This window comes from Mustela nivalis (genome assembly GCF_964662115.1).
Source record: "Mustela nivalis genome assembly, chromosome: 13".
Taxonomy (NCBI): Eukaryota; Metazoa; Chordata; class Mammalia; order Carnivora; family Mustelidae; genus Mustela; species Mustela nivalis.
The window spans coordinates 93248057-93261526 of NC_139032.1; the positions used below are offsets into that span (position 1 = coordinate 93248057).

A 13470-nucleotide genomic window follows, 5' to 3' on the forward strand; every position below is an offset into this window, starting at 1 on the left:
ACCTTCCCAGTGCCGGGGCAGGTGGCAGTCAGGAAGGGCCTGGCTTTGAAATGTAGGTGATTAAAATGTAGGCTTTGAAATAAGGTGCTTGGGGCTCTCTGGTGTGACAGAAACCATGGACTCTGGGAGGACGGGGCATGCCCTTTCCACCACTGAGGGGCTGGCTGAGGCCAGAGGTGATGACGCTTGGCCGTGGGGAGGCTGCTGTGTGCTTGCTGCCCCCCCTCCCCCGTTCTCCCGCATGCTGGTGCCTGGCAGCAACCGCCCTGGTGCGGCCCCAGAGTGCTCTGCCTGCCACCCCGTGCTTGGGGTATCTGTGGCTGCTGTCACCATCCGTCCTCATGGCTCTCTCAGGCTGTGTATCTGTGGCCCCCCCACCCCCCTCCCGAGTGCCCCCTGGAGCCCTGAGAAAAGACATCTGGGGGGAGGGGTGAGAGCTCGAGTCTCAGCAAAAAGTAGGCAGGGGTGTGTGAGCTTTGCGTTGGTGCACTGACTTTGCGCATGATCAGTGCCCTCCCCTGCCTCACCCTGTCCTCTGTCCCTTCTTTCTCACCCAGAGCCTCTGTTTTCCCAAGAATCTCTAGGTGCAGTGGCCTGAGCAAAAACCTTTGGGCTGGGCAGATGCTGACTGTGTTGTAACAGTCTTGGGCCCTCCAGATGCAAGTGGGCAGGTGTGGTCCAAGTGGGGACCTCAGAGGAGGCCAGGCACTTGGCGGCTCCCTCACCTTCCTCTGCTTTACTGCCGCATGCAGAGGATTTCCCAGCGCTGTAGACGAGGTCTCCCTTCCACTGCTGTGCCGGTCCTCCCGAGCTGACCGGCTCACCTGCAAACCTGGGGCCCGCAGGACGAGTGTGGGTGTTTCCCGCACCACTGAGATTCTCTTGCCCCAGCGCAGCAAGCAGCTGAGGGAGCTGTAGGCAAGCCTGTTTGCCCTCCAGGATCCCACCCCACGGTCCACTTCTGCCTATTGCTGACCCTAGTCAGCACCTCCTTGTGACTACCAGAACTCCTCCCTCGTGGCTCCCACCTCTAGCCCCCCAGCAGAGACAGACTAGAGTCCTCAGCAGCCCCCACCCCAGTGGGAACAAAGGGGTGGACAGGGCTGGGTTGGGGCCACGGTCCTCAGAAGTGGGAGTGAGACCTGCCTGTCCACTGAATGCTTTGTCCCAGCCAGGACCAGCTGGGCAGCCCTGGAGGGGGGACAGCCAGCTGTCCCCACGCTCCGCACAGCCCCTGCACGTGCTGTCCCACTGCCGCTCATTTGAACATGTCTTGTTTTCTTCTGTCTCCATTGGACCACTGAATCTGGTGATACATTGTTTCTAAGCCTGAGCTGCTTGCCTGTGTTAGACACCCAGGTGTCAGGGAGCTGCTGTCCTGTGGGCACCTGGTCTCTAAGCAGACAGAGGCCGGGAAACTGCCCAGGGCCAAAAGCACCCCTACGTCATCTGCCCAGAGCTGTGCTTCCTGAAAGGGATGGGCTGATAATTCAAGGTGCCCCTGGGCCCAGATGGAAGGCTCACTCCCCCTCGGATGACGGAGCCATGTTTGACATCCTGGGATCTCTGCCGCTGGGAGCATTCGTGGATTTCCTGAGTAGCTTCCGTGGTGTGGGCAGTGGGATCGCCCACACTTACACTTCCTATGGGGACTTGTCTGCAGGCACCATGAGCAGCTCTGGGGGAAATGTTTGCCCCTCTGTCGGGTCCCAGGCAGGCAGGGGCTTTGCTAGCCATGCGGAGAAGGGAAGGGCCCCTCAGAGGCTCTCTGTGGAGAAGCAGCCCTGCCCGGCGCTTGGACGGCTTGGCTGTGTTTCGCAAGAGGCGGTCTCCGTTGGAGGCCCATCCACAGGTGGCCTCCCGGCTCCTCTTGGCAGCAAGCAGCTACTTCCGGGAGTTCGTTTCTCTCCGTCCCTGTCGGGTGCAGGGGAGCCTAGAGCAGAGGGTTTCCGTTGATTTGCTGCATGAGAAGTGATTGGCAATGACAAGCTTCACTTTCGGAAGGTTTTCTGGTGGCCGATTGCTGCTTCTCTCCTGTAGAGCAGTGACTTTCTGTTTGGTCTCTCTTTGGATCCACTTTCCTTCGGGGCACAGCAGGTCTGGGAGAGGCGGGTGGGAGGTCTGCCGTGGTGGGAGGCTGATCTCCACCGGCTTGAGAACAGCCTGTCTTCCCCACAGAACAATTTCATCAACCTCAGCTTCCTGCGCCTGTTTCGGGCCGCCCGGCTCATCAAGCTGCTGCGCCAAGGCTATACCATCCGCATTCTGCTGTGGACCTTTGTGCAGTCCTTCAAGGTGAGGCCCGGCCTGGCACTCCGACCCCTGGAGCGGCCCTCCTTCTGGAGGCCCCTTGGTGCCTGTTACCCTGTTGTGGTTTACAGACCTTCTAAGTTGCCCAGACATCTCCTCGGTTGTGCTCACTGACCCTGTGGTGGGGCATGCGACTGCTCAGGGATGAAGGAAGGGAGGCCGCCTCTTGGTAGAGGGGCTTTGCAGTTAGTGGGGTGGCTCTGTGGCCGCTGAGGTCCCAGTGGCCCCAGAGATGCGACCACCATCCCCTCCACAGACAAGGTCCGAGCCAGGCAGCGGGGCAGCCCCCCGGAGCTGCCTTGCCCTCCGTGTGTCTCCACAGGCCCTGCCCTACGTGTGTCTTCTCATCGCCATGCTGTTCTTCATCTACGCCATCATTGGCATGCAGGTGGGCGCGCTGATGGGACCGGGGGAGGCAGGGCGCTGGTCACGGTCACCAAATGGTACCCGTGACAGAGCGACACTCGGGGAACTTTGCTATGAGGCAGATACCGTTTTTGGGACTTTATGAACTTAACTCTCAGAAAGGCTGTTCTGTCGATGAGGACACTGAGGTTGGGCGCCCCGAGTCTGGGCCTGTCTCCCAGAGTCCTCTAGTGAGGCGTAGTACCCCCGTCTGTGGTACTGTGCTCTGCCGTGCTCCTGAGTAAAACCCCATGGGGCTGTTAGGGTGTCGGTGGGCTCATTGGACTGGGTGCTGGGCCCCCCCTGCCGGTGGAGCTTTGAAGCACATGTGCCTGGTGCTGAGCCCCAGCCGGTCCTTCTCTCAGTCCAGAGAGCTGGCCTGACCCTTTATAGGAGATTGTATGTTCCGGAAAAAAAGTCAGCAGGATCGAATCGGGTCACTATATTGTTAGATCCAGCTGGGAGAATTTAGATCGCCTTCATTTTCTCAAGAACCCTTGGTCAGCTGTTTGGAAAAACATTTACGAGACACAAAGCAGTGTTCCAGATTTGAATCTTTGGCATCAGGCCACTTTTCAACAGTAGGGTGGGAGTTGGATCCCAATGGTAAATTACAGTGGGAGAAGCCACTGTCTCAAAGGTTAGGTGCAAATTGATTTTTAAACTCTGTTTCAGGGAGTGAAAAGCTTCTCTTGCTTTAAAATTTGCTGATATCAGATGCTCTTTAAAATGTATTTTTGGCTGCTTTTTTTGGTGGATGTATAAGACAGCAAGGGTCACTGATCTTTGTTTTTGGTGAAGATGTGATAGTTCCTAAGTTTTTCATCCAGATTACAGATTTTAAGCTAAGTATAGTTACTGACTTGTTTGCATTCCTAACGCCAAAAAGAAATCAATTAAAATGGATAAAAAGCCCATTGTGGTATTTGCACAGACACTTAAAAAGAAACTTTCAAGTTGATCTCCTAGCTATTATCACAATAATTCCCGCCTCGGAGTCACTGATGACAGAGTGAACTTTCTAGTGCGTCCATCTTCCATACAGAGCGGCCCATGTACGATGAGTTCCGGCCGCGTTTTCGCTGGTGTGCAGACTTGTGCCTGCAGACACGTGGAGCTGGGGGGGGTGCAGGGACACATTTGGCTGGAAGCACGGGCCCCTCCAGCCCCTGCTGCCGTGGAGGTGGCTAAGGGCTGTGTCCTAGGCCTTGTGGGTCCTCACAGGCACACACCCTCCTCTGCCTGGCCACAGCTCCAGGGGTCCCAACAGCACCAGCCTGCAGCCTTCTTTCTCCTCTCAGGTTTTTGGAAATATTGCGCTGGATGACGACAGCAGCATCAACCGGCACAACAACTTCCGGACGTTTCTGCAGGCCCTGATGCTGCTGTTCAGGTGTGTTGGTCAGGGGTCAGCACAGGCTTGGGGGCTCCTCCGTTCAGGAGGGACGGGGTGTGTGCCAACCCAGCTCAGGCTGGCCTCCCCTCGGTGGGCCTTCCCAGCTTCTTCTCCCCTTTTCTTGGTATTCTTCCCTAAGGGTTCCTTAGGAAAGCCCCCAGGGGAGGTCAACCTGAGAGCCCCAGGTGTGAGGCTGGCCTTGACCACCTCGGCTCAGGTCCCTGGTGGTGGCCAGAAGGCCTTAGTGAGGCTGCGGCCAAGGGTCCGGGAGGACAGAAGGTGTCCAGCAGGATCTTCTTTGGTGTGCTGGCTGTCAGCTTTCCATCTGCTTACCTTGTTGACAGCAGGGTCTGTGGGACTGGGGGAAGCAGGGCAATGGGGCTGCTGCTGATGGCGAGTGTGCTACTTAGTGATCCAAGGGACTCAGCTGGCCAGACCCGCTGGTGTGAGTGTGCCTCCAGCTGCCCCCTGGGCTCACAGGACTGCAGTTCCCTAGGCTTTCCGTCCCAAGTCCAGCGTCAGAGTGGCTTGGTCCTGGCTCAAGTGCCTCCCGGTGAGGATGTGCTCGGGAGACCTGGGGGCACCTGTTGTTCTGAGACGTGACACACTCTCTGCAGACTGGGGGCTGTTGACCCTCCCGGTTTGGGGGCTGAAGGGAGAGGGGTGAATGTGTCTCCCTGCCTCCAGAGTCTCCTTTTGTAAGGCAAGCCCACCACCGTGATCCTCGGAGGGAAGAAAGGAGCTCTTAGGAGGGACTTGGGGAGCAGGGGGGCTGACACAAGATGCCACCCGGGCTCCTTCTTGAGGTTCCCACATGTGTGTTTCTTTTCTTTCTTTCTTTCTTTTTTTTTTTTTTTTAAATATTTTATTTATTTATTTGACAGACAGAGATCACAAGCAGGCAGAGAGGCAGGCAGAGAGAGAGGAGGAAGCAGGCTCTCCGCTGAGCAAAGAGCCCGATGAGGGGCTCGATCCCAGGACCCTGGGATCATGACCTGAGCCGAAGGCAGCAGGTTAACCCACTGAGCCACCCAGGCGCCCCCACATGTGTGTTTCTTTATGCAAATGTTTGTAAGGCCTAAGCTGGGGGAGCCCCACACAGTTAGTCCCAGGCAGGGCCTGTAGGGTTCTTTCCATGGAGGGAGAGCAGACGGGTCTGCTTTGCTAGGCTGCCCGGAGAGAATCGGCTGACTCTTGTTCTTTCAGTCAGAGGCCTACACTTTCTGCAAATGACATCGTCTCTCCAGACTTTAGCTGTTACGTTCATTTCATCTCTTCGTCAAATAAATAAATAAAATCTTCGTCTGTTAATGTTCTGCCTCAGGCTGCAATAGCGAGGCAGGCCTATGAAACCAGCCGCAGCTGGAAGTCTTTGTTCTCAAAGATTTCTTTTCGTCCCTGATCTCTGAGTCACATAGGAATGCCCATGTCAGTCAGGCCTGGCACAGGACAGCTGCCCTGCAGGAAAAGCCCCCTACTCCTGGCCACTGGTGATGGACAGTGGGCGCGCTTGTGCCCAGAACGGCCACATGGGCACACCAGGTGGGGGGCACCCAGGCCTCTGGTCTACCTGCAAGTCTGTGGGACTTCTGGCCCTCGTTCTGACTGCATATCGGGGACAAAAGTCCATGAGGAAGGTCCTCCATGGTGGCCGCTCAGGTTGGTGGGGTTGTTCTTGGAGTGTTCCAGAAGCAGCAGACGCTGGTGTGGCTGGAGTGGGCTGAGCAGAGGCCACTGAGAGAGAACAGGCCGTGGGCCTCACGGAGTTGCAGCAGTTGTGTACATTTTGCATTTGCAGTGAGCTGGGGGGTTGTTGAGAGAAATGACCTGCTCTCACCTGTGTTTGTTGGACCCACTTGGGTGTTGGGGGGTGCGGAGCAGGAAAAGCCACTCGGAAGCTGTTGCAGAGCTCAGGGAAGGTGATGGTTGCCCAACCCAGGGTGGCGAGAGGCAGTTAGGGTCCAGCTGTTCTTTGGAGGTAGAGGAGCGGATGAGCAGGGGTGGTGAGGGGGAGTGGAGGCAGGGATGACTGCGGCCTGTTTGGCCTGAGCAACTGGAGGGGTGGCATCCGCACCTATTGAATCAGGGAGGGCGGGGACGCCACCTGCTGTGGGAGGGGCCAGGAAAGGCTGAGTTGGCTTTGAGGGGCCCAGAGGTCCTGGGGGGGCACTCACCATGGTGCTGGCTTCTGGTGCACTGCCTCATTTTCAGTAACTAGTTCTTTCGAGGTTAATGATCAGTTTGCAAACCTAATGCCAGAGGATTCTGAGCCCAGTGAGGGTGTGCACTGGAGCCCGCTCTTCTGGGAACCCTTCTCTGGCTGGTCTGGCCCTTCCTTCGTGGGCCTCACGGCTCTGCCCTTCTTCTTAGGAGTGCCACGGGGGAGGCCTGGCATGAGATCATGCTGTCCTGTCTCAGCAGTCAGGCCTGTGACGAGCACGCGAACGCCAGTGAGTGTGGGAGTGACTTCGCCTACTTTTACTTCGTCTCCTTCATCTTCCTTTGCTCCTTTTTGGTAAGTGCTGGTCACTGTGCCCATGTGTCCACCTGTCTCAGTGCATCTCAGGTCCCCCACGCCTCTCACAGACCCAGATACCGATTCATGTCTCGTTGCAATCTGATTCTGTGTAGATGGTCCTGCGTCTCTGGAGACGATGACCTATAGAAGGACCCACTCTGTGATGAGCTCCTGTGGGCCTTTCCTTCTCAGAAAGGGTTTTAAGTTTCCACAGGACACCTGTCCTTTAGCCTTTAGCCTCTGTCACAGTGGTGAGTTACAGAGAAGCAGCACTCCAGCCAGCGTGCCCGGGGTGGACGAGCCTTGGGAACTGGGGCGGTGGGGAGCTCAGTGGACTGGGTCCTGGGGGCGTGGATTTTGTTCCAGGTCAGCAGACACCTCTGGGAAACTTGGAGCAGGGGCATGACACAGTCTGGCACACGTTTCCAAACCTTGCTCTGGCTTCTGCTCAGGAGAGGCTGAAGAGTGACCGGGGAGGTGGCTGGAGATGACGGTGCCTAGAGAAGGGTGGGGACCAGCAGGACGGGAGATTAAACATGGGCATGAGAGCAAACGAGGAAAAAAGCAGCCCCTGCAGTCTGCTGGTGCGCTGGAGAGAAGCTTTCGTCTATGGCCAGCGGGGGTGTCAGGTGGTGCGGCGGCTGTGGAAGTCAGCATGGCAGCTCCTCGATAAGGGAACACCAGAGTGGCTGTCTGATCCAGCAGCTGCACTCCAGGCACACGCCAGAACTGAGGGCGGGGCCTCAAGCCAGTGTTTGTACACACACGTGTGCAGCAGCATCATTCATGATGGCCTGGAGGCAGAAGCAACCAAAGTGCCCACCAGTGAGTGAGTGGTTGTGACATGGACACACAAGGGAGTACAATTCGGCCTTAGGAAAGCGGCTCTTCTGACCCATGCTACGGTATGGATGGCCTGTGAAGTCATGACGCTAAGAGAAAGAAACCAGTGGCAAAAGGAGAAGTAACGTCATGGTTTCACCTGTCTGAGGTCCTTAGAGCAGGGAAGCTCATAGAGACCGAGAGCCCGACGGCAGGCACCGGGGACTGGGGCAGGGGATGGCGATTAGTGTTTCATGGGGGCAGGGTTTCGGCTGGGGAAGATGGAACAGTTCTGGGGACAGGTGGTGGGGATGGTGCCCCTCAGCTGTGCACTTCAGAGTGATTAAATCGGAAGCTCGTTGCTATGTATGTTTTACCAAATTCAGAAAATGGTCTTAAAGAAGAATTAACATAAATCCTATTCAAACTCTTTTTATTTTTAGAGGGGGGCGGGCAGATGGAGAGAGAGAGAATCCCAAGCAGACTCCATGCTGATTGCGGAGCCTGATCAAGCCTGATGTGGGGCTTGATCTCATGACCCTGAGATCGTGACCTGAGCTGAAACCAAGACTGGGATGGACGCTTAACTGGCTGAGCCCCCCAAGGGTCCCTTACTCAAACTCTTGCAAAAAGTAGAAGAAGAGAAACATCTAACAAATCATGTGATACTGCCATTATACTAATACGAAAAGCAGGAATGATGCCACAAGAAAGATAACTACAGACCAACGTCCGTGCTAAGTACGCAGTAAGGATCCTGAACAAAATACTAGCACACCGGCTCCCATAGCACGTTAAGGGGTTAGACACGGTGATCAGGCGGGATTTATCCCAGGAGTGCAGGGATGCATCTTACCTACAGAGACTGACAGATGTGATGAGGGAAAAAACTCACATGATTATTTCAATAGATGCAGAAAAGCATTTGACAAAATTCAACACCCTTTCCTGACAAAAACACTTAGCAGACTCAGAACAGAAGGGAACTTCTGTAATGTGATGAAGGGCATTTATGAAAATCTACAGTTCACATTAAAACTTAGTGACGAAGGACTACAAACTTTTCCTCCAAATATCAGGAACTAGACAAGGATCCCACTTCCTTATCACTTCTACTCAGCATTGTGCTGGAAGTCCTAGTTAGAGGAGTTAGGCAAGGAAAAGAAATAAAAAGCACCCAAATTGGAGAGGAAACGGTAAAGCTATCTCTATTTGCAAAGATATGATGGTATATGTAGAACATCTTGAAGAACACACATGCACACGCACACATGTGCACGCACACACGGTGCTAGAACTAATAAATGAGTTAATCAAAGTCTCAGAGTACAAAATCAACACATAAAAGTCAGTTATGTTTCTGTGTACCAGCAATAAACAACTTGAAAAGGAAATTAAGGAAATAATTCCATTTCCAGTAGCATCCAAAGGGATAAAATACCTAGGAATAAATACCCGTGAAGATGAAAACCTTAAATAAGTTAAAGAAGACCTAATTAAGTGGAAAGACATGCAGGCCCATGGATCCGAAGACTTCATGTTGGTGAGGTGGTGATGGCCCCACAGAGTGAGCTCCAGATTCAGTGTGGTCCTGTCAGAGCGCCAGGGCCCTTTCTATAGGAATGGGAAGCTGGTCCTCAAATTCATATGGAAGGACAAGGAACCCCAAATAACAAAACAATCTTGAAAATTAAAGATCAAGTGAGAGAACCCATGTTTCCCTATTACAAAACTTATTGTGAAGGTACCATGAGTCAGAACAATGTGGCTGAAGAGACACTTCTCCAAAGAAGTTATACAGACGACCAGCAGGTACATGAGAAGGTGCTCAGTGTCACTGTCGTCAGGGAAATGCTCATCAAGACAACAGCAACCCATCGCCTCGTCCATTTAAAATGGACTATCATGGAGAAGACACGAGGTGGCAGGTGTTGGCGAAGATGTGGAGAAAAGTGAACCGCTGTATTTGGTCAGTGGGAATGTAAATTGGTACAGTCACTATGGAAAACAGTATATATGTTCCTCAAAAAATAAAAAATGGAGCTAAGATATGATCTAGCAATCCCACTTTTGGTATGCATCCAAATGGAAGGAGGAGGAGATTGAAGACAGATCTGCATGCCCACGTTCACTGCAGCATTTCTCACAATGGACAAGGTATGGAAACAACCCAAGTGTTCATCAGTGGATGAGTAGATAAGGAGGACTTGGTGTGTACACACACACACACACACACACACACACAGTATTCAGCCATGGGAAAGAAGGAACTCCTTCTGTCATTTGTGACAACATGGATGGATCTTGAAGGCATTGTGCTAGGTGAAAAAGGCCAGACCGAAAAAGACAAATACTGCATATATCACTTACCTGTGGAATTTCTTTTGGAAGCCAGACCATAGAAACAGAGAGTTGAAGAACTATTGCCAGGGACTGGAGAGTTGGGGAAGTAGGGATAAGTTGCGGAAAGGGTGCACACCTTCAGCTCTAATATGAATAAAGTCCGAAAATGTGAAGTAAAGCATGGTGACTATAGCTGATAACATGCATTGTATAACTGAAATTTTCTAGAGGGCAGAATGTAAATATTCGATCAAAAATATGTGATGGATGTGTTAGCTAGATGGCAGGGGTCCTTTGATGATGTGTGTGTGTGTAGAGACTGGAATATGTACTGTAAGTGTCTTGTAATGATGTCAGTCATGTTTATCTCAGTAAGGCTGATGCGGGGACAGTAGGTGTTGGCATAAGGATAGACCATTGGAGTGGGACGGAGATTCCAGAAATAAATCCAAATATCTATGGACAGTTGATTTTTGACGCGGATGCCAAAGCTGCTCGGTGTGGCAAGAACAGTTTCTTTGACACATCGCGAAGAGACAAGCAGATGTCCACATGTGGAAAAAAAGAAGATGGACCCCTACCTCACCCCATATACAAAAATGAACCTAGAACTGGTAAAAGACCTAAATGTAGGAGCTAACACTACAGAGCTCTTAGAAGAAAGCATGGGGGCAGATCTTGATCTCGGATTTGTCAAAGGATTCTTAGATTTGATGCCAAAATCACAAGCAAAAAAAGAGAAAAATAAATTAGACTACTCAAAATTAAACACTTTTGTGTGTCAAAGGGGATTATAAGAAATGTGAAAATGCAATCTAAGGAATGGGAGAAAATATTTACTAATTGCATATTTTTAAGGGGATAATATCCAAAACACATAAAGAACTCTCAGAACTGCAAAAGACAAGGATAAAAAAAATGGGCAAAGAATCAGAATAGACATTTTTGGCCAGAAGGTATACAAAGTGGCCAAAAAGCACATGAAGATATTCATCATCTTTGGACTAAACTCAGGAAACTCAGAACCACACACTTGCTCCACACTCACTGGGATGGTTACAATAATAAGAATTTTTTTTTTTTTAAAGATTTTATTTATTTGTTTGACAGAGAGAAATTACAAGTACACTGAGAGGCAGGCAGAGAGAGAGAGAGAGAGAAGGAAGCAGGCTCCCTGCTGAGCAGAGAGCCCGATGCGGGACTCGATCCCAGGACCCTGAGATCATGACCTGAGCCGAAGGCAGCGGCTTAACCCACTGAGCCACCCAGGCGCCCCCCACTGAGCCACCCAGGCGCCCCAATAAGAATTTTTTTAATGGAAAATAACCAGCATTGTCAGGCACGTGGAGAAATTGTGACTCTTGCGCATTTCAGTAGGAATGTAAAATGCATCAGCTTCTGTGGAAAACAGTTCAGCCCTCGGTGGCAACAACCCAAATGTCCTTCCGTGGGTGGACAGAGAAACAAACTGCTGTGTACCCCACGGGATGTTATTCAGCCTTAACAAGCCATGCAGTTTGGCGCCTGACAACTGGGTGAGCCTCATGGGAAGCGGAGAAGCCGGGCCCGGGAGGCCCTCGATGGTCCTGTGCTGAGGGACTCCTCTTGCAAGAAATACCGCAAGGAGACAAGCCTGTGGGTACCGGACAGACACTGTAGGGAAGGGGGACAAGTGAGCGACTCCTTATGGCACAAGGCGTTTTCTGGGGTGATAAAGAATTTTTGAAACTCGAGGGGTGGTTGACTGATGTTGCGAATAAGTAAAGCCTCTGGATTGTGAAATATTGAATGTATGTTCTGTGAATTTCAACTCAATTAAAGGGGGAAAGAAGCCAAGCTTTTGGCTGCCAGAGTCTAAACCCCTAACTCCGAAGTCGCTGCTTCCTTTGACAGCCAGCTTTGAGGGGATGGTGGTTACGGAGGTGGGGCAACTCGGTGTGCGGAAGAGGCGGGGGTGGGGGAGGTGGGGGGGTGGGGGGCTTGGGAGAGTTGGTGGGATCTAGCCCCAGGGCAGGGGCCGCCGCAGGGGTGGTGGTGGTAGGGTGGAGGGCAGAGGCTGCGGGGAAGCAGGGCTGGCTCTGGATGAGCTGCAGTGGCCTCTGCTGCTAGGGTGGTTTCACACAGACTTTGGCAGGAGGGGAAGGGCTAGAGTAGAGGGCAGGCTGAGGTCTCCTTATGTCACCCCTTCTCCTTCCTGTCCTGCAGATGTTGAACCTCTTTGTGGCCGTGATCATGGACAATTTTGAGTACCTTACACGGGACTCTTCCATCCTAGGGCCTCACCACCTGGACGAGTTCATCCGGGTCTGGGCTGAGTACGACCCGGCCGCGTGGTGAGTGGCCCCCGTGCTCCGTGGTCCTCAGGGTGGTCCATGCCACAGAGCTCAGAACAAGGCTGGGGGGCTTCAGACCTGTGTCACGTGAGGTCTGTCCCTCAGTTCTCGGTGGGGCCCGCGTAGGGTGGTGCTAGGTCCCCCTCTGGGTGGCACGCTCCTTCTCATGCCCACGGTGCTTTCACACAGCTCCCTGGGTGCAGAAAAGCTCCAGGAGACCCTCAGCCCAGCCCTTAGCAGCTTCTGAGGGGTCTATGAGGCTCAGGGCTCTTGTGGAAGGGGAGCATATGGTCTCCCTGTGGGTCTGTCATGTGAGGGGCGTGGAGGGCTCAAGGAATAGGGTGTGGACACAGCAGGAGGGCCTTCCCTCGGGGCCTCACCATCCTCATGAAGCTTGGACGCCTTCGTGGCACAAATGACATTCCTCCTGCCCATGGGCTCAGGCCTCTCCCTCTCTGCCATCGCCCTTGGGAACAGGAGCCAACACACACCTGTGTCCCCAGCCCAGGCTGCCAATAGCAGGCGCTCGGTGAACTTTTACTGACATCGAAGGAGCTACCAGGAAGGGTCTAGTATGCTGGAGACCCTCTGGTCCCGGTGGGTAAGGTTACTGTCTTGCGTTAGGAGAGGGGTGGCTCATTTCCAGACAGCAAGGGTGTCGTGAGGGGACCGGCTGGGGCTAAAATGTTGTTCCGTGGTCGGCGTGAGAGTCCCGCACACAGGGACTGCTCTTACCCTCGGGGTCCGCGGAGCAACGCGGAGTCACTGCCCGTCTGTCTGTTCCTTCATCCGTCGCTCCTCACTGGCTTATGCACTCATTCACACTCTCAAGTAGGTTCTTGAGTAGTTATTCAGGGCGCGCTCTCGGCAAGGCCGCCAGGACATGGAGGGGCCAAGAGCCCTGGCTGCTGGGGAAGGCACGGGTCTGCTCCCCGCCTCGGTCATGGTGAGCGCCAGCAGACACAATTGTGAAGGAGCAGGCGTCCGTCCCTCCCACGCTTGGAGGCAAGGGGAAGTCTGGGAAGACGGGGTGTGGCCACTCCCACGTCCTCTCTCCGTGGCTCCCCAGCCTGCCTGTGCCCCCTCACGCAGCTCTGGGTGTGGTCACCCCGTGTGGTAGAGGCCTGGGGCCGATGGTCAGCGTCGTCGTGGTGAGGACCCTACGGCCCACAGATGGCCCGAGCTCCTACCTGTGTTTCCCTCAATGGAAACTCAGTGAGGGGATCAGGTGCTCTGACCCCAGGGCCCAGAAGGCCTGGGGGCTTGCAGGGCTCCCTCAGCCTCCTTTCCTGCAGCCTTCCTGGAGCCCCTACTGCATCCCAGGAAGGCCCAGAGGTTGCTGC

At 53.7% G+C, this 13470-nt stretch overlaps 1 protein-coding gene across 6 annotated transcripts in view; it reads left to right on the top strand.

Annotated features, from left to right (window-relative positions):
* CACNA1B (calcium voltage-gated channel subunit alpha1 B) overlaps positions 1-13470 on the top strand; it is a 182434-nt gene that overhangs the window by 146482 nt on the left and 22482 nt on the right. For all 6 annotated transcript variants that reach the window (XM_082696484.1, XM_082696479.1, XM_082696480.1 and 3 more), the window contains 5 exons: positions 2179-2295; positions 2633-2698; positions 4017-4108; positions 6482-6626; positions 12000-12127. In XM_082696484.1, coding sequence (XP_082552610.1) covers positions 2179-2295; positions 2633-2698; positions 4017-4108; positions 6482-6626; positions 12000-12127 — 548 coding nt within the window. The remainder of the gene's footprint in view (positions 1-2178; positions 2296-2632; positions 2699-4016; positions 4109-6481; positions 6627-11999; positions 12128-13470) is intronic.